Genomic DNA, 21,908 nt, shown 5'->3' with positions numbered 1-21,908 from the left:
CACAGCCCAGTAAGGTCTGATCCACCTCACCGCACTGGCCTGGCGACGGGGAGTATCCAGCCAGGTAGGGTGTGCAGGCTCGGTGCTCGAGATCCCCAGTGCGCCTCCACGGTCCGGTCTATCCTGTGCCTCCTCCAAACATCAGGCCGGTGGCAGCCCCACGCACCAGGCTGTCACTCCGTCTCCTTCCTCCAGGTGCTCCCTCCTGTCCAGCGCTGCCAGAGTCTCCCGTCTGTCCTGAGCTGCCAGAGTCTCCCGTCTGTCCGGAGCTGCCAGAATCTCCCATTTGTCCTGAGCTGCCAGAGTCTCCCATCTGTCCTGAGCTGCCAGAGTCGCCTGTCTGTCCTGAGCTGCCAGAGTCTCCCGTCTGTCCTGAGCTGCCAGAGTCTCCCGTCTGTCCTGAGCTGCCAGAGTCTCCCGTCTGTCCTGAGCGGCCAGAGTCGCCCGTCAGTCCTGAGCTGCCAGAGTCGCCCGTCTGTCCTGAGCTGCCAGAGTCTCCCGTCTGTCAGGAGCTGCCAGAGTCGCCCGTCTGTCAGGAGCTGCCAGAGTCGCCCGTCAGTCAGGAGCTGCCAGAGCCGCCCGTCAGTCAGGAGCTGCCAGAGCCGCCCGCCAGTCAGGAGCTGCCAGAGCCGCCCGCCAGTCAGGAGCTGCAAGAGCCGCCAGCCAGTCAGGAGTTGCCAGAGCCGCCCGCCAGTCAGGAGCTGCCAGAGCCGCCCGCCAGTCAGGAGCTGCCAGAGCTGTCCGTCAGTCAGGAGCTGCCAGAGCTGTCCGTCAGTCAGGAGCTGCCAGAGCCGCCCTTCACTCCGGCGCTGCCGGAATCGCCACCGCGGACAGATGCCCACCCAGACCCTCCCCTATAGGTTCAGGTTTTGCGGCCGGAGTCCGCACCTTTGGGGGGGGGGGGGGGGGTACTGTCACGTTCTGACCTTAGTTCTTTTGTTATGTCTTTGTTTTAGTATGGTCAGGGCGTGAGTTGGGTGGGCAGTCTATGTTCATTTTTCTATGGTGCGTTTATGTGTTTGGCCTGGTATGGTTCTCAATCAGAGGCAGGTGTCATTCGTTGTCTCTGATTGAGAATCATACTTAGGTAGCCTTTTCCCACCTGTGTTTTGTGGGTGATTGTTTTCTGTTGAGTGTTTGTATTCTGCACCAGACAGAACTGTTTCAGTTTCGTTCATTCACTTTGTTGTTTTTGTTCAGTGTTCTATTACTTTATTAAAAATATGGACACTTACAACGCTGCTCATTGATCCTCACCTTCTTCCACCACCAACGGCCGTTACAATATACATACTTTTGTACCTGTTTCCTCCAGCATCTTCACAAGGTCCTTTGCTGTTGTTCTGGGATTGATTTTCACTTTTCACACCAAAGTACGTTCATGTCTAGGAGACAGAATGCGTCTCAGTCCTGAGCGGTATGACGGCTGCGTGGTCCCATGGTGTTTATACTTGCGTACTATTGTTTGTACAGATGAAAGTGGTACCTGGTCTACAATTATTTTTTTGAGGTCTTGGCTGATTTCTTTAGATTTTCCCATGACATCAAGCAAAGAGGCACTGGGTATGAAGGTAGGCCTTGAAATACAACCACAAGTACACTTCAAATTGACTCAAATTATGTCAATTAGCCTATCAGAAGCTTCTAAAGCCATGACATCATCTTCTGGAATTTTTCAAGCTGTTTAAAGGCACAGTCAATTTAGTGTATGTAAACTTCTGACCCACTGCAATTGTGATAAGGTGAAGTATAAGTGAAATAATCTGTAAACAATTGTTGGAAAAATTACTTGTGTCATGCACAAAGTAGATGTTCTAACCAACTTGCCAAACTATAGTTTGTTAACAAGATATGTGTGGAGTGGTTTAAAACTAGTTTTAATGACTCCAACTTAAGTGTATGTAAACTTCCGACTTCAACTGTAAGGTCAAGTTAGGGCAAACATCCAGGTTTTAGATAACAGTTTATATCCACATACTGTACTGTACAGGACAAATATACTAAATAAATACATAGTAGTTACTCTCCTAAATCTATTACCCAGAAGAGTGATCTGTCACCCAGTAGGAGTGCATGTTTTGTAGTTGTGTTAGAGAAAGAGAGAAGGTAAGTAAAAGGTACAAGACCTTCTAGTCTGTACGTCTGAGTATCTGGGGAGTCTTACCAGTCCCTCAGTGGACTTGATGTTGGCCAGCTGAACCACCTCCAAATGGGCTGACTGGGACACCATCGGGTCAGAGGACAGGGAGATGATGTGATCACACACTCCAGATAGAGTCTTACACTGTAGACAGAAAGGATGGAGAGTAGGGAAAGAGAGAAAACAGGGATTTTAGATGGATTAGGGATGAGTCGCCAGACAGTAACTGAGTTATGGGGACTCTAATTATGTTTGGATGCATTGAAAGGAATGGAAATAAGTGGGCCCACTCACCACATGCAGAATCTTATTTTCTGTCTCATACACAGAACAGTCCTGCCAAACAGAGGGAGATGCAGAGGCAGAGGTTACCACAGGACAACATGTCAGAGAAGTGCTTATTCCAGTTATAACAAGGTGGCAATATGAAAAGAACAGAGAAGTTCAGCACTGATGCCCCCCTCTCACACAAACACACACAAACAGTCCGCTACGAGTCACTCTGCCTTGTCGGGGGCATGCGTCCCTCTCTCCGCTCCTTCTCTCTCTCTACAGACGATATCTCCTGGCCATCAGATAGACTCCATAGACAGCCACACATGGATGAAACCTCTGCTGCTCTACCTGCTGCTCTTTGTAAACACCTCTGCAGCCATGGACCAGGCCCTCTTGTATAGAGGCCCTCCAATCCCTGCAGGACCAGGCCTGAACTCACCCTCCCTCCCTGCAGCCCTCCTCCTACAGTACGTTGTCCTGCTCTAGTGAAGACGGATGCCTCTATACAGTCACAGCCTTCCCCTATTTATATCTATTGGAACAGTTCAGTTCTGCTCCCGCAGTAGGAATTAGAGCAACACAGAGAAACCCATCCACATCCTCCCAGCATACACACATACTGTATGGTAGGCAGGCAGGCTGTCATGCTCTTTACAAAAGGAAAGGCTCCATTTGAGTAGCCAGAGGCTGTCTTTGCTCAGTTGGCATGATGACACATACAGTTATTTCCAATAGCAGAGCAGAGAACACAGGTCCTGTGTTGACTAACTCAATTTAAAAAGGCCTTTGAGACATGTTTGTTACAACAGTGGTTAATGCTAGCTAGTGGTACAGCTGTATATGGGATTGTGTTTGATGGCTTGCCTGCTGTACAATCGTGGTGAGCTCTAGACACAGCTGAATCACATTGTTTCTTGTCATGGAGTAGTCTGCCACTGCTGCAAACGGAGACCTGAAAAAGAAGTAGCACCTGGAATGAACCATTAGATCATTCTTCATTCTGATCCCTTTGAGTGGACAATGCATGTGGGTGAGTATGAAGTGTGTATCGTGTGCCATATTATATATGACAATGACAGTTATCTATGAAGCTGGTGTTGTTCAGTTCTTAAACTAGAGTGAAAGTCTAGGGAATCAAACTAATAATGCAGCTTTCATACAAGTTTGTCTACAGCATATGATAGTCTTAATACACCCACCCACACGCCGTTCCACACGCACAAACACACACACAGACACACTGTCTGGCAGCAACTCACAGAGGACCTGAGGAGGATACACAGCAGCTCTTAACAGCTCTCATGGCCAACCTCTCAAAAACAACCCTTACATAAAGGCTTTACTCATCCTTTGTTCGTCAGCTGATTGCTCATGGAGATTATGTAAGGACATAGACTTTTGAGTGGTCGAAAACAGACCCTGTCTGTCTGCTACCCAGTGAGCCATCGCTGACCCTTGACCTCTGAATTAATTATGGGTAAATGTTCATATGACACCCTATGGGTCTGGACCAGTGGCGACTCGTCATTTAGGTCAGGTGGGGCAAAAAAAAATTGGGGGGGCTTGCCTGTTTTGCTTGTTATTTTTGCATTTACATGTCACATATCAGTTTGCAAACAATGTAAATAAACAAAAATGTAACTGAGTTAATAAAGCTGCATACAAACATTGTCTCTTTTTTGTTTTCTTGAGTAAGGCAGCTCCAAAATGCAGGTGTTTCAGCTTAGCTCAGTGCTTTCTGTGGTGGTGGGGGTAGCCAGCATGATTGGCTCAGTTTTCTGTCACTCATGGGACAGTACGTCACCCCCAATTCTATGGTTAGAGCTCGGAAATTTTAGCCCCTTTGCTTCTGCTATAGAGTTATATTAGAAGTGCCCATCCAAGAAGGCAAAAGATCATTGGCCACAGACAGAATGACATCAAATCACGTTATATCTACAGTAACTTTGATTGGACTTTCACAGTCTTAGCTAGCAGTTATTATCATGAATCAAGTCGACAATCTACTGGCAAATTATTTTTAATCCTTGTCATATGAAGAGAAATAATGAAGAGAAATTATAGATAAAACGTATCGATGCTCATCGACAATTGGAAATAAAGATTACACATCAAGTTGGAAATCGCAAATACAACAATGAGTCTTTTGGAAGGAATCAGTGGCTGACTGCAAAGCAGTGCGAAGCAATAAGTAACAGCCTGCTATTCAATGGAGTGACTGTGTGTTTTCATTTCCGAGTTCCTACCATAAATCCAGAGAATGCCAGACTAGATGACAAAACCGCCGCGTCACCTTCATGTTTAAGTGAGCAAATCACAAGCCAAGGTGAGTCCAAAAATGTATTGTATGCTGCTGCATAAATGATGTAATATGCCAGGGAGATATGTATTCTGTAGCTGAGAGAGTAATACTAAGTGTATGTTGTGTGGTAAGCTGTTAGTAGCCCATGTGCCTCACCCTAATCATTTGGTCCATTTTCACCAGCGCGGTACAGTAAACACATCGTTCGTGGCCGGTGTGTGCTTGTTTGCCTATCATCTGTTTAAGAGAAATGTATTCATCAAATATTGTAAGAGCTTTCATTGTCTGTTTGTATGTAAGAACACTGTCACTGTACATTTAAAAAATGCTGAACAAATAGTTAAAGTATATTGACTACGTGGCAGCAGGTAGCCTAGATCGTTAGGCCAGTAACCAAAAGGTTACTGGCCCAACAAAAGATCGAATCCCCAAGCTGACAAGGTAAAAATCTGTCGTTTTGCCCCTGAGAAAGGCACTTAACCCACTGTTCCCCTGGCACTGAAGACGTGGATGTCGATTAAGGCAGCCCCCCGCACCTCTCTGATTCAGATTTCAGTTGAATGTATTCAGTTGTACAACTGACTAGGTATACTCCTTTCCTTTTAGTCCGTCGTCTCTCACTCATTATTGTCTTCATCGAAATTACGGATTGCCTCTTATCCGTCCTCTTATGCCATAGTTTGTACATCTCAACTGTCATTAGAAACCACATTTGTTTAAGCAAGTCAGCCATATCAGCTATGTTTTTTTTAAAGGCAATAAATGAAGATGAATGAACTGTAGCAGTGGTAAGGTGTTGGGACTGCTGTTGGGACAGCATTATGCAGGCCCTAACAGTTTGTGGCCACCGTTTGTGTGCAATTAATGTATTGTTTAGTGTTGTGTTGTGACTTTGCTGGCAGGCATCCCACTTTTTTTTTGCCCCACCAAGATTCACATGTTAAAACCGCCACTGGCCTGGACAAAAGTAGTGCATTACATAGGGGACTGTGTGATTTGAAAAACAACCTTTGAGAGTAGTCTGTGTATGATAGTGTGTCTCTGAGCATGTACAGTGCAGATGCTGTCAAATATATTATTGCACTTTACAATGAAGTGCAATGGAGCAGAATGTTCTGTTTCCTCTTTTCAAAACTGGTGGAATGTCTTTTCTACCCTGTAGGCACCTGAAACTTACCACAGGTGAGATAAATTACACAGTAAAGAGAATCACTTGCCACCAACAACATTAATTTGCATGATTTACTTGTTTTACTTTGAAGTGAAAAATGATGTATGCGATTACGTGTGTGTGTGTGTGTGTGTGTGTGTGTGTGTGTGTGTGTGTGTGTGTGTGTGTGTGTGTGTGTGTGTGTGTGTGTGTGTGTGTACTGTAGCTCTTTGCAAATCTCACCTATCCAGCCATGCCAGCAGGCTCTTGGCTGCAGCGATGAGGTCCACCACAGAGGTGAGAAAGTCGTTGGGCAGCTTGTGGGTGGCGCGGCCGTCATAGTGACCACTGCGACGCCTCCCTGTGATAAAGTTCTGCAGGTTCTTGGCTGAGGCATTCAGCTTGTGGGATAGAGTCTTCAGATTCTCTGTCTCCAGACCGTAGTTCTGAGAGAGAGAGAGAGAGAGAGAGAGATAGAGAGAGAGAGAGAGAGAGAGAGAGAGAGAGAGAGAGGGGGAGGATTTGGTTGATTCTCGTTGTCATTTATTACCGGGATGTTATTGTAGTTTTATTTGTGATTTTGGATGATTTCTGTTGTTGTATGTCTCTACAGAACCCTCATGAAGAAGAGATGGTGCGTCTCAACTGGTTTTAACCTGTCGATATCAATTCAAAACAAACTACAGAAACTTCAGAGCCAATATAATACATAATTACAGGAAGTTCACTGCCATGGAGTGCATTTCGCCAAAGAAAATCTCGACTATAGTGTGTGTAGAACAAAGTGCACCCTAACCAGTAAGTCACATCCTTTACATGTGAAGGCAACTAAAGGAGAAAATTAAAGGTTCCAAACACGCACACAAACATGGGGGAAACCAGAGGGTTAAATAATGAACATGTAATGGGGAAATTAAAACCAGGTGTGTATAAAACAAAGACAAAACAAATGGAAAATGAAAATAGGATCGGTGATGGCTAGAAGGCCAGTGACGTCGACCGCCGAACGCCGAACGCCGCTCGAACAAGGAGAGGGACCGACTCCGGCTGAAGTCGTGACAGTACCTCACTGCGGTGACGGTCTGCACTGGCTTTCTGACGCCTCACGGCCCTCTGGAAGTGCACATGAGCGGCGTCCCTTGTCTCCACCGAGCGCCTAAACCAGTCGTCCACCGCAGGAGCCTCGATCTGGCTCTGATGCCACAGCGCCAGAACCGGCTGGTACCCCAGTACGCACTGGAAGGGGGAGAAGTTGGTAGAGGAGTGGCGGAGGGAGTTTTGGGCCATCTCTGCCCAGGGTATGAAAGCCGCCCACTCCCCCGGCCGGTCCTGGCAATAAGACAGCAGAAACCTACCCACATCCTGGTTTACTCTCTCCACCTGCCTGTTACTGTTGGGGTGAAAACCTGAGGTAAGGCTGACTGAGACCCCCAGACATTCCATGAACGCCTTCCAGACCCTTGACGTGAACTGGGGACCTCGATCAGATACTATGTCTTCAGGCACGCCGTAGTGCCGGAAGACGTGTGTGAACAGGGCCTCCGCAGTCTTTAGGGCCGTAGGGAGACCGGGCAAAGGGAGGAGACGGCAGGACTTAGAAAACCGATCCACAATGACCAGGATCATGGTGTTGCCCAGTGAGGGAGGAAGATCCGTCAGGAAGTCCACCGACAGGTGCGACCACGGCCGTTGTGGAACGGGTAGGGGTTGTAACTTCCCTCTGGGCAGGTGCCTAGAGGCCTTGCACTGGGCGCACACCGAGCAGGAGGAAACATAAACCCTCACGTCCTTAGCCAAGGTGGACCACCAGTACTTCCCACAGCGCACTGTCCGACTGATGCCCGAATGACCAGAGGAGGGTGACGTGTGGGCCCAATAGATCAAACAGTCGCGGACAGCAAACGGAACGTACAGACGCCCAGCTGGGCACTGGAGGGGAGTGAGCTCTGTACGTAACGCCCACTCGATGTCCGCGTCCAGCTCCCACACTACCGGTGCAACCAGGCAAGAGGCCGGGAGTATGGGAGTGGGATCCATAGACCGTTCCTCTGTGTCATACATCCGGGACAGTGTGTCTGTCTTAGCGTTCTGGGAACCTGGTCTGCAGGACAGGGTGAAAACAAAACGGTAAAGAACATGGCCCATCTTGCCTGGCAAGGGTTCAGTCTCCTCGCCACCCGGATGCACTTCAGACTGCGGTGGTCCGTCCAGATGAGAAAAGGGTGTTTAGCCCCCTCAAGCCAATGTCTAGACGCCTTCAAAACAAATGGAAAATTAAAAGTGGATCGGCGATGGCTAGAAGCCCGCTGACGTCGACCTCCGAACGCTGCTCGAACAAGCAGATGGACCGACTCCGGCGGAAGTCGTGACAGTACTAGCTTTCCCAAAAGCTGTAAATATACTGTATGACAATGTTGTTTAGATAATCAAGTCAACAGTAATCATAAAAATGCTCCTTAAACTCACTTTCACGTTAACACTGTTCACCCTCATTCAAAGGAAGGGAATGTGGCATAAACACACAATTCACTGTAACATGTTTCTTTCCATACAGGCAGAGAAAGTAAGGGATTAAAAGTGTGGTAAATAAAAAGCCAGTTGTACTGACAGGGGCTCACAGGGAGTCTAGCCTGCCTGCTTATGCCTGCCTCAATGTGTGACAAACATGCGAGGATCTAACAGAACGAGTGACCCATCAGACCCGTCCCCCACTCCCCCTCCAGCTGTCACCTCGCATGTGTGGGGAAACCAGAATACTCATTACCCGCTACCCACAATGCCCCGCTGCACGTGGGGGCCTGTGGGCTTCTGTCATGAGAGGTTTTCTTGGAGGGGGGCTGGCCGATGAGTAATCATATTTAATACAGTGCCTAACTGTATTAACCAACTGACTGACTTAACCAAATCCGAGTTACATAAGGGGCTTAGGGAGTGAAGGCGAGCTTACCCGTACGGCTAGGGAGGATGAGTGGGCTTCAGATAACATCTGTGACCTCTGACTACTTACTCTCTATCCCCTCCCCTCTCTCTATCGCCTCCTCTCTCTCTCTCTCTCTCTCTCTCTCTCTCTCTATCCCCTCCTCTCTCTATCTATCCCGTCCTCGCTATATTCCCTCCTCTCTCTCTCGCTATCCCCTCCACGCTCTATTCCATCCCCTCTCTCTGTATTCCCTCCTCTCTCTCTATCCCCTCCTCTCTCTCTCTCTCTCTCTCTCTCTCTCTCTATCCCCTCCTCTCTCCCTCTATATTCCCTCCTCTCTCTGACTAAGAGTGAAATACTTATTAACGGGCCCTTCCGAACAATGCGGAGACAAAAAAAAGTATTATAATAATAATAACACGAGGAATAACTACATAATGAGTAAAAATCACTTGGCTATATACATGGGGTACCAGTACCGAGTTGATAACAAGGGGTATGAGGTAATTGAGGTAGATATGTACATATAGGTAGGGATAAAGTGACTAAGCAACAGGATATTCACTGAGCATACCAAACATTAGGAACCTTCCTAATATTGAACTGAATCCCTCTCTTTTTCCCTCAGAAAAGCCTCAATTAATTGGGGCATGGACTCTACAAGGTGTCGAAAGCGTTCCACATGGATGCTGGCCCATGTTGACTCCAATGCTTCTCACACATGTGTCAAGTTGGCTGTATGTCCTTTGGGTGGTGGACCATTCTTCATACACACAGGAAATTGTTGAGTGTAAAAAACACAGCAGTGTTGCAATTCTTGACAAAAACCGGGGCGCCTGGCACCTACTACAGTACCATATCCCGATCAAAGGCACTTCAATATTTTGTCTTGCCCATTCACCCTCTGAATGGCACACATGCACAATCCATGTCTCAAGGCTTAAAAATCCTTCTTTAACCACTCTCCTCCCCTTCATCTACACTGATTGAAGTGGATTTAACATGTGACATCAGTAAGGGATCATAGATTTCACCTGATTCACCTGGTCAGTCTATGTCATGTTCCTAATGTTTTGTACACTCAGTGCATTATAAACAGTAACAGCAGCGTATGTGATGAGTCAGAAGAGTTTGTGCAAAAAGGGTCAATGCAAATAGCCCGGGTAACTAGAGTTGACGTCGGAAGTTTACATACACTTAGGTTGGAGTCATTAAAACTAGTTTTTCAACCACTCCACACATTTCATGTTAACAAACTATAGTTTTGGCAAGTCTGTTAGGACATCTACAAGTAATTTTTCCAACAATTGTTTACAGACAGATTATTTCACTTATAATTCACTGTATCACAATTCCAGTAGGTCAGACATTTACATACACTAAATTGACTGTGCCTTTAAACAGCTTGGAAAATTCCAGAAAATGATGGCATGGCTTTAGAAGGTTCTGATAGGCTAATTTACATCATTTGAGTCAATTGAAGGTGTACCTGTGGATGTATTTCAAGGCCTACCTTTAAACTCAGTGCCTCTTTGCTTGATGTCATGGGAAAATCTAAAGAAATCAGCCACGACCTCAGAAAATAAATTGTAGACCTCCACAAGTCTGGTTCATCCTTGGGAGCAATTTCCAAATGCCTGAAGGTACCACGTTCATCTGTACAAACAATAGTACGCAAGTATAAACACCTTGGGACCACGCAGCCATCATACCACTCAGTAAGGAGACGCATTCTGTCTCCTAGAGATGAATGTACTTTGGTGCGAAAAGTGCAAATCAATCCCAGAACAAGAGCAAAGGACCTTGTGAATATGCTGGAGGAAACAGGTACAAAAGTATCTATATCCACAGTAAAACGAGTCCTATATCAGCATAACCTGCAGGAGGGACTGGTGCACTTCACAAAATAGATGGCATCACGAGGAAGTAAAATTATGTGGATATATTGAAGCAACATCTCAAGACATCAGTCAAGAAGTTAAAGCTTGGTCACAAATGGGTCTTCCAAATGGACAATGACCACAAGCATACTTCCAAAGTTGTGGCAAAATTGCTTAAGGACAACAAAGTCAAGTTATTGGAGTGGCCTTCACAATGCCCTATAGAAAATCTGTGGGCAGAACTGAAAGAGCGAGTGCGAGCAAGGAGGCCTACAAACCTGACTCAGTGATACCAGCTCTGTCAGGAGGAATGGGCCAACATTCACCCAACTTATTGTGGGAAGCTTGTGGAAGGCTACCCGAAACATTTGACCCAAGTTAAACAATTTAAAGGAAATGCATCCAAATACTAATTGAGTGTATGTAAACTTCTAACCCACTGGGAATGTGATGAAAGAAATAAAAGCTGAAATAAATCATTTTCTCTACTATTATTCTGACATTTCACATTCTTAAAATAAAGTGGTGATCCTAACTGACCTAAGACAGGGAATTTTAACTAGGATTAAAAGTCAGGAATTGTGAAAAACTGAGTTTAAATGTATTTGGCTCAGGTGTATGTAAACTTCCGACTTCAACTGTATTTGTTATCTATTTAACTAACTATTTAGCAGTCGTATGGCTTGGGAGTAGAAGCTGTTCAGGGTCCTGTTAGTTCCAGATTTGGTGCATCTGTACCGCTTGCCATTTGGTAGCAGAGAGAACAGTCTATGAGACAGCCTACAGGGAGTTCAGAGACCTGGTGTCAGGACAACAACCTCTCCCACAACATCAGCAAGACAAAGGAGCTGATGGTGGACTACAGGAAACAGAGAACCGAACACGCCCTCATGCACATTGATGGGGCTGTAGTGGAGCAGGTTGAGAGCTTCAAGTTCCTCTGTTTCCACATCACTAAGGAATTATCATGGTCCACTCACCAACACAGTCGTGAAGAGGGCATGACAATGCCTCATCCCCCTCAGGAGGCTGAAAAGATTCAGCATGGGCCCTCAGATCCTCAAAAAGTTCTACAACTGCACCATTTAAACCATATACAACTGCTTCTTGACTGGCTGCATCACTGCTTGGTATGGCAACTGCTTGGCATCCGACTGCAAGGCGCTACAGAGGGCAGTGTGTATGGCCCACTACATTACTAGGGCCGAGCTCCCTGCCATCCAGGATCTCTGTACAAGGCCGTGTCAGAGGAAGGCCCTAAAAATTGTCAAAGACTCCAGCCACCCAAGTCATAGACTGTTCTCTCTACTATCGCTTGGCAAATGGTACCAAGTCACCAAGTCTGGAACCAACAGGAACCTGAACAGCTTCTGCCCCCAAGCCATAAGGCTGCTAAATAGTTAGTTAAATAGATATCCCGCCTCACTCGTTTCCCTTTATTCCCATCAATCTCACCCACTCAATCTTTACTCGGATCCTCTCTCTTCTCTCTCATCCTCTATCTCCCCCTCTTTCTCTATAGCCATTATCTTCTGTTGGTCATCGTTCTTTATCGTCCATGTGTCACACCCACCCAAACCACCCTAGAAGCTGGTGTGATTGTGTTGTGTGTTTGGGGTGGTGTGATTGTGTCTGTACAGTATGTGTGGGGTGGCAGAGAGAATGGAAAATTAGTTCAGGGGATTATCAGAGATTATCAATGTTTATTTTCTGTGAGTAACTATCCCTCCGGCATACAGGTGGAACAAGGAAAATGAACTGACAAACAGGGCAATTACCTGATCTGTCACAACACTTGTCAGCCTAAAACAGATATTAGCCAACTGTGAATTTGTCAACAACTAATTATCAATAATCAGAAAGAAAATCCAACCTAAAGGGAATATTGAATGATAGAATGTCCTAAAATGGACACAGACTTCAGACAAACTAAACATACAAGATGGAACAAGAGTCTGAAATGCTGTCAGCACAGAAATGCTTTAACATATCCCAGCACTTCACTCAAGACTCTTACAGTTGAGCCCTACGCCAGCTGCCTGTCTGACCTCTCCAGAAAGGGGTCTTCACTATGGCCAAAAAATAAGGGGTTGGTTTCCCGGACACAGATTAAGCCTAGACCTAGACTTTTTGAGTTGGTCTCTGGATGGTTCTCTGACTTCCTGACTTGATTCACACTCTTTGGTGGGTTCATCAGTCCTCAATGATTCTCAACTCCTAATATTGAGCAAATTACAATCACTGGAATATCTGACATAGACTTTGAAAAAGCCCCCGTGAATAGGCTACCAGTGTGGCAAATGCTACTGGTTGGTGGTAAGCTTTCTTGACTTGGTAAATCATTTTTGCAAAAACATGGCTAACCTTTGTTTAACCAGTTAAACAGCTGCTATTTTAGCTCTAAACAGCTGCTATTTTTTAGCTGCTATTTTTTTACTTTCTAGCTAATAGGCAGTTGAGAGTTTACACTTCATCTTCCAATTTATAATGTGGGGAGGTCAAAATAGTGAAAAACGATCTACCATATCTATTCATTTAAAAAATAAATGTTGATTACTTCGCCTTGCCATTATCATTCACCTGATGATAAGACAAGATGTGAAGAAAAAAAGTTTGGTAACAACAGGTTGAAGACCCCTGCTCTGTAGGGGAATGAAATGACTGAGTGAAAGGGATGGAGGACTCACCAGGGCACAGAGTAGGTCCACAACCTCCAGGATGAGCTCCTGGTGTCCGATGCGGGTGACCCCCAGCTCCTCCAGCTCCTGGTGGGTGATACGAAGCAGCTGGTCTCCTCCCACCTTCTCTCTCTCAAACGTCTTAATGTACTGCAGCAGACAGTCATCCAGCCCTGGAGGGAGAGGAGGAAATGACACGGTGAAAAGTCTCATTACATATGTTCAGGTAAACAGATTTGTATTGTCTTACTCCTCTCTGCTGCTATCTGCTACTGCTTTATACAAGTACTGATGCATGTGAAATAGCATATTTAGCATATTGTTTTGAGAGACAACATAATATCATTTAAGTAACAATAATCTTGGTATCAACTCCATCTATCCAGATTATTACCAAGACCAATGCAGGCAGTGTGTTTCAAATGTAAGCTCCAACGACCTCCGTCCCTCAAAGGCATCACTCTAAATATCGTTATCTGGTCGGGGCAGTGTGAAGAAACTTTCTCTTGTCAGCTCTGCAGTCCAGAGGGGTTTACAGTGACTCTATTGCTCCACCTTGTCTCTTCCCCCCCCACTCTCTCTCTCTATCTCTGACTGTGTGTGTGTTTGTGTCTCTCATTTCTGGGCTTTGAAACTGCAGCCTGTGAGTGTGTGCCAGTGCTTGGTTTAACGAAAATGGACAAACAGAGATCTCAGAGATGAACATAGTGCCTTTCTGGGCATCGCTGAACAGATATACACACACAGACTCACCAAGCTTTAATCAACCACGTCACACAGACCTCCACACATGTCCAACAAATTACAGTGGTATGTACAACCCACAAACAACCAACCCTTTCCACATACCATTACATACGCATAACCCCTACGCATTCCATTACATACAACCGTCCTACTATTATTGTGTAGGTATTTACACACAAAGAACTACACAAAAAGTAGAATATCTTTATTAAGATCATGACACATTCAAACACTCTCACATTTACTGCACACTTACAGCCCACTCATAACCAACAGTTGGCACAGATCATTCATGAGTAAACATTTATCCCCACACTAAACCCACTTGAAACACAGTACCATCCTTCCATCCTTCCCTCCTTCCGTCCTTCCCTCCCCAGTTTGAACAGAGGAGCTGTTCAAACTGATCCTCCTATCCCACTGGCATGCAAACACAGCGATAGCACCATCTCTGTCATTATCTCTGAAAGCTTTCATTCACAGCTGTACAAACGCTATCTGTCAGTGTCTCAATCTGGACTCAACACTCACGGAGACACACACATTCGCTCCAGCACTGACACACACTGCTGTCTCACACACACACACACACACATCATGGATCTCATCTCAAGGACCGTTGCCTCAAATAGGGGCAGACCTAGTTGGCAGAGCTTGATGTTGTCATGGAAATGCCCCCCCCCCCCCCGCTCTTCATGGATGGTGACATTGTCCTCACATTGGCTACCTAAAGATACCGATATACATATAAACACACACACACACGTAAACACACATATACATGTTTAAACACACATATACAATATTCCTCATCTCTCTCAGTCTCAGTGTTTCTCAATCTCTCCTTCATCCACTCTCATCCCACACTCTTTCTCTCCTTTCTCCTCCCTCGGTCAGCCTCCCACAAAGAAGGCTGTGGAGCCCTCATCTCCTCCTTTTGATTCAATCTCAGTGTGTTCTCTGGCCTGGACCTAATGAAGCATTCGGCTCAAGTTCAGCTGGCAGAGAAATTGTGGAGAAGCAGAAAGAGGAGAGTTCCATGGCTTTGCATACAATTTAAGGGCTTAACAAATCAGCCTCTTTACCCAGTTAATCAAGAAGCATTTGTCAATGAAGAAATCCCCATGTTGCTATAGAAACCATGCAGTGGGGTTTGGAGTAGTGGCTCCTGCAAGACAACAAGCCAACAATACTGTAACTAAACATGTAAGTGAAAAGGTAGAGAGAAAGAAAAGACCCTTCTAACGTCTTCCCACCAAAACAAGCAGGGACATTGTCTAAAGTATGAATGCTGTGCCTCGCCAGATAACAGAGCTATCTCCCTACATAAACACAGTAATCTGTTGTAAAGGACAAATACGTAAACACCTGTATTACACCTCAATTCAGAGATGGGCTTTGTCATTCTAAATGGGCAGAGCAACCCTTCTATAACAAACTAGCCTTGCTTTACCTCACTTTGCATAGAGCCTTCCCCCCACTTTGCAGAGAAATCCCCCCTTAATCAACTGGCCTGGCCTCCCTAAACAAACAGAGCTATTCTTTGTGATGAGACCAATGGATGAGACAGACAGCCACCCCGACTGGGAAGAGCACACAGAGAGACACAGAGAGAGATGAGATGAGAGATCTGATTAAGAGACTATTAATATGCTAGCAATTGAGGCTGCGGTGAGTAAGTTGTGTTTAGTGCTGTGATACATTATTGTGTTGGCTTTGTAGGGGAGGGGCACTATGCTAATCTACATCATTTATCAATGTCAAGAGACATGGGCAGGGTGCCAGCCAGTCAGATCAAAACACACACACACACACTCAAAGTGTAAGACGATAAACACACTTTAACCAGAGAAACATGCTGTAAATGTGTACACACATACTCTATAGTCTATACATACACTAACTTACCCAACATATGGCACATAATAATATTCAATAAACTATCAAAATAAAGAAAGTTGCCCACTCCATGTATAAACCAGCAATTGAATGGGTATTTAGCAATGTTTCGGCATCACTGTGCCTTCCTCAGGGCCAGAGTGACTTTCTTTATTTTGATAGTTTAAAGTTTACTCGCCGTTAGTCAGCACCTCCACACAAACACATTTTTCTGGGTGTGCGCCAGCTCATGTTTTTTAATCACATAATAATATTCAAACATCAAATGCATGCAATGTTATCCAACACAAGTGAGGAAATTGGTCAAATTTTCGACATGATTCTGCTAGGGCAGTGCATTACAGCTTAGCTAGCTTGACAATCATCTCAGTAATTGCCTTTAGCACAAATTTATGGCAGGTGTTTGTGTGAAAATAACAAATTTAAGATAAAAAAATATATATTTTCATAAAACCCTTAGCTTGAACATTAGCCAAGTATTTGCAGCTTTCTAAACCAGGGGCTGGAACCGGTTCAGGGAACGGAACCGAAAACTGGAAAAGACCAAACATTTTCAAGGAACAAAAGTTATCCATACTGTTCTAGAACAGAAACATTATTTTAAAAGCATGGGAACCAGTTAATAACATTATTTTACATTCCAGGCATTTTTCAGTGGCATCTTGCACCATAGGCTACACTTGTCTGTCCAATCACGCATGTAATCAACTAGCTTGCCTGCTCTATCTGCACTGGTTGGTGAAGTCATTTAATGAGATAATTGTAATATATATATATATATATTTCACAGGTTAAAAAAGGAACAGAAAGGAATGATATAAACAGGTACTTTTTGAGGGTTAAAACCGGTTCAGAACTTTATTTGCTGGTCGGAAGAGTGGAACGAAACAAAAACAATAGTGGTTCTGTTCAGAACGTTCCAACCCCTGGTTTAAAATGCAATACATGTGTAAATAAATTATATGTGCACAATGCACAGTTCACCCTTCATTTAAAATAAGTGGAGGGGTTTCTTAGTGGAGAGGTCTTTGTAGGTGCTGAGAGAGTAGAGAGCTTGGACAGTGCCAGGAGGATGCAGAGAGTGGCATTATGGGAAGTCACTGGGTGCTCCTATTTGGCCTCAGGTGACATCACTGAGCCCTATGCTAATAATGGAACCTCTGAATGGTAATGATGAGGTGGAGATGCTGTGGGCCCTTGCGACGGGGAGTATATGAATGGTTCCGAGACAAGATCACACAAACTCCATTTCCTTTCCTTTGTGACTGTGGCATCTTCCTACATCCCTCACTTCACATCCCCATTACTAGACTCTGGGCCTATAACTTGTCTCAGCTCCACTCATCAGATGTGGCTGGGCAACTGTAGGGCCCGCTCTCTGAGATCCAAGCTCAGTTTCTTCCAGTCCTCATTTCCTCTCCTTCTCTTCCAATATGCAATATCTTCTCTCCATCAGCTCTGAATATCATCATTATTGTCCTTTTACTGTCTCTTCTGCCATTTCCTCTTTCTCTTCTATTACATCCCTCTAATCCTCCTGTTCCTCTTGTCTTTCCAGGCAAAAAAACACACACACACCACCTCAAATAGATGTTTTTCACCTCTTCTTCCAATATGAATTGTATGAACTACTGACTCCAGTTTAGAATTAAGTGGAGCGGTTCTCAGACGTGTTTAGATAATGTAGGCCAAAAGGCATGCATATTCGGGGGGGGGGGGGGGGGGGGGGTCATGCATATTCATTTGAGAGAGGGTATGTTTTCTGTCCATTCTATGTTATTGTTTACATTAATTGTGTGTTACTGTAATGTGTTTTGTGTGTATCACATGCCTGTGTATGTCTGTTTTCATATATGTCGTTATTACTGTGAAATGTGTTTGTCTCTGCTGAGCAGAGTACTCATGTGGAGGATTCTAACCTCGCAGTGATGCTCCAACCACTTGTTCATTTACTTATTCACGCCTCCACTGCCTGAAAACACACTCACTCAAAGATTCAGTCAATCTCCAAACGTACACAACAGCTCAGCTGGCTGACTGAGACAGGCACACTAGTGCTTGACTGCTGGGATCAGACACAAAGTAGTTCATGAGTTCAGTACAAGAGTACATAGTAGTCAAGGCGTCAGTGTGTGTGTGTGTGTGTGTGTGTGTGTGTGTGTGTGTGTGTGTGTGTGTGTGTGTGTGTGTGTTTTTTTGCCTGGAAAGACAAGAGGAACAGGAGGATTAGAGGGATGTAATGGAAGAGAAAGAGGAAATGGCAGAAGAGACAGTAAAAGGTCAATAATTATGATATTCAGAGCTGATGGAGAGAAGAGAAAGAGATTCCATATTGGAAGAGATGGAGACCCACCGGGCACAGAAGTCAATTCAACATCTATTCCACATTGGTACAACTTAATTTTATTGAAATGGCGTGGAAACAACGTTGATTCAACCAGTGTGTGCCCAGTGGGAAGGTGATGTTGACTGAAAGAAATTGAGCTTGAATCTCAGAGAGCTGGCCCAGCCACAGGTTCTGGGCCCAGGGAGCCTAGTGAGTGTTAAAGATAGGCTTACCAACTGCAGTTACCGCAGGCCACAGTGGCTCAACAGCACATAGGGCACTACCACCATCAGGTCAAGCATCTCTCCAAAGCAACATGGGCCTACTGCCAACCTTCATCCATTGCCTCACACACAATACACCTCTCATATGAATCACCCGAAGTAGCACCACATCCATCTTATCTTCTTCATCTACGATATAGCTATTACTGCCTTATTACCACCACCTGTGTTGCAGATCTGAAATAGTATTTTTGGATGTAGTTAATAAATAATTGATGTATTTGGTATATGCACTAGATCCACTCCAGAGTGATGATGTAATAGCTATTAGTAATATATTCTCTAGAGTCCATCTTTGACTTTCACTTAGATGGGACTCAGAGAATCAAACAACTATCTCAGCTCCACATCCACAGAAATGAAATACATTAGTGTCTCTCTTATAGACATTTCGGTTTGTTCCATTAATTATATTCTGCATATTCGGAACCATCAACTGCTTCACTTCAAATACCTACAGGTTTTTACTGTAAATACTTTTATCCCTTCAGTGTCATTCATCCCAATGCCTTCATTTCAGTGGATCATTTCTCCCATAATGCCAATATTCAGACCGATCTGAAATGCTATTTAAAAGGCAAAGACTGCCTCCATACAGAACTCTTTCAATTACCAATAAACCAACTCATCCACCAGAGCTTTGACATTTTCTCAGGTCCAAGTGTATATCACTGCCAATTCCACAGCCCACATTTCAATTGAAATTTGAATTCCATTAGTGGTATAGAGAGCCCATTATAGTAAATAATATAATATAATAGATTGTCAATTTGTTGCCATTATAATTTAATACATTATTTCTGAGGTCCAGCAGGTGCTTTTGTTGCACCTAGTCGCCAATGATGGCACTAGCTTCGCACTGTTAATTGATCAGTGTTAGGCGCATTTGGTGCCGTTATACTTGAGTCCAGAGAATATATATTTCCCAGCATTTTGTGTGCAGGTTGATTGGCAACATCTAATGCACATCTTGAAACCGTGGCGTACCTTTCATCCAGTCCACCACTTGACTCGAACTCCACTTGCTCACAGGCTCCATGACCAGAGCCATTGTAGAAGTTTTTCGGGTCTCGCCTGACAAAAGAAACGCTCCAACAAGCCCAAAATTCTCAAATGTTTGGTTCTGTAATCCGTTTTCCTGTTTTATAACAACGACGAAGGAGGTCCAACGGATCTGAGACTACGTTATTTTCTGGGTGGCTTGATTCGAGTCGGATAGAGTTATACACATTCCTCTGCGGTTGGTGCTTGTTGTGTTGTGCGCTCGAATAGCTCCCTTGTTTGTCATTAATGCCAGGCGGCTGCACGATTCTGGTGGCACCGTCCGCGACCCTCTCGCCAATTCATCTCATACTACCCTAAAGAGAAGGCATGTAGTGGCGTCTGTGGGTTTATTTCCCAATCGCACCGTGCGGTCCACGCATTCTCCTTCTAGACTGCTACCACCCCATCTGTGAGTCACACAAGCGCTTGCAAGCTCCCCCCTCCCTCTCCCCCCCCCGCCAGACGACCGTTCACTGTATCTCCCTCCTCTTTCTCTCCCTCTCGCCCATGTTTCCCTCGCGTCTTTGTCGTTGCTCACGCCTCCATCATACAAGCAAGCGCAGCCTAATGGAAACGACGCTCGTAACTGAAGCGAGGATACTGTAATATCTCCTTCTCTTATTCTAATCTTCTGGGAAGCAAGATTTAGGCATTCAGTAAAACATTAATTGATCTGGTTAATTAACATTATGAAAGAGAAGAACGAGCCTATTACAATGTATTTTTATTTGAAATAACAGATAATAAATGTAATAGCACAAGATGTATAATAATATGGTATACTTGCACTTATGAGTTTTTATTGAAAGCTTCTGATAAAAGCCTATTAATTATTAATGGGGCAATCCGCAATTGCTGCTAAATTCATTTTTGGACTTAAGTAGGGTATAGGTTACCCTATTATAAGATAATAATGAACGTATGGGCGTTTATTTTAATTGATTATTAACATGAACTGATTGTCCTTGCTTAAAGGGAAAATCTGTAATTGATACATTGATTTTTAGACTTAAAATGAATGATACAATAAATTACCAAATGTATGTGGACACCTGCTCACCAAACATCTTATTCCAAAATCATGGGCATTAATATGGAGTTAACCCCCCCCCCACCCTCCACTCTTCTGGGAAGGCTTTCCACTAGATGTTGGAACATTGCTGCGGGAACTTCCTTCCATTCAGCCACAAGAGCATTAGTGAGGTCGGGCACTGATGTTGGGCGATTAGGCCTGGCTCGCAGTCGGCGTTCCAGTTCATCCCAAAAGTGTTCGATGAGGTTGAGGACAGGGATCTGTGCAGGACAGTCAAGTTCTTCCACAGTGTCTTGACAAACCATTTCTGTATGGACCTCACTTTGTGCATGGGGGCATTGTCATGCTGAAACAGAAAAGAGCCTTTCCCAAACTGTTACCACATAGTTGGAAGCACAGAAATAGTCTAGAATCTCATTGTGTGCTGTAGCGTTAAGATTTCCCTTCACTGGAACTAATGAAAAACAGCCCCAGACCATTATTTCTCCTCCACCAAACTTTACAGTCAGCACTATGCACTCGGGCAGGTAGCGTTGTCCGGGCATCCGCCAAACACAGATTTGTCCGGCGGACTTCCAAACGGTGAAGCATGATCACTACAGAGAATGCGTTTCCACTGCTCCAGAGTCCAATGACGGCGAGCTTTACACCACTCCAGCTGATACTTGGTATTGCGCATGGTGATTTTAGGTTTGTGTGCGGCTGCTCGGCCATGGAAACCTATTTCATGATGCTCCCGACGAACAGTTCTCGTGCTGACGTTGCTTCCAGAGGCAGTTTGGAACTTGGCGGTGAGTGTTGCAACAGAGAACAGACGATTTGTACGTGCTATGCGCATCAGCACTCGGCGGTCCCGTTCTGTGAGCTTGTGTAGCCTACCACTTATTGGCTGAGCCGTTGTTGCTCTTAGAAGTTTCCTCGTCACAATAACAGCACTTACAGTTGACTGGGGCTCTACCAGGGCAGAAATTTGACCAACTGACTTATTGGAAAATTGGCATCCTATGACGATGCCACATTGAAAGTCACTGAGCTCTTCAGTAAGGCCATCCTACTGCCAGTGTTTGTCTATGGAGATTGCATGGCTGTGTGCTCCATTTTATACACCTGTCAGCAACAGTGTGGCTGAAATAGCCAAATCTACTAATTTAAACAGGGTGTCCAAATACTTTTGTATACTTACTTTTGTAAACCCATTAATTCTTGAAGAATATAACTTGTAGATGCTC

At 44.8% G+C, this 21,908-nt stretch overlaps 1 protein-coding gene across 1 annotated transcript in view; it reads right to left on the bottom strand.

The window, feature by feature from the left end:
- The window catches only part of LOC115135829 (connector enhancer of kinase suppressor of ras 2-like), a 61,978-nt gene extending 41,940 nt beyond the window's left edge, over positions 1 to 20,038 (bottom strand). Inside the window, 6 exon segments of the mRNA XM_065023676.1 lie at positions 2,165 to 2,284; positions 2,435 to 2,476; positions 3,281 to 3,386; positions 6,112 to 6,314; positions 13,356 to 13,519; positions 19,590 to 20,038. Of these exon segments, the coding sequence (XP_064879748.1) occupies positions 2,165 to 2,284; positions 2,435 to 2,476; positions 3,281 to 3,386; positions 6,112 to 6,314; positions 13,356 to 13,519; positions 19,590 to 19,653 (699 nt within the window). The 5' untranslated portion in view covers positions 19,654 to 20,038.
- Between the last annotated feature and the right edge of the window lie 1,870 nt (positions 20,039 to 21,908).

Source organism: Oncorhynchus nerka, linkage group LG10, assembly GCF_034236695.1.
Source record: "Oncorhynchus nerka isolate Pitt River linkage group LG10, Oner_Uvic_2.0, whole genome shotgun sequence".
Lineage (NCBI taxonomy): Eukaryota > Metazoa > Chordata > Actinopteri > Salmoniformes > Salmonidae > Oncorhynchus > Oncorhynchus nerka.
The sequence above is the reverse complement of the archived record's forward strand: the minus strand, read 5'-3'. Positions and strand labels throughout refer to the sequence as shown.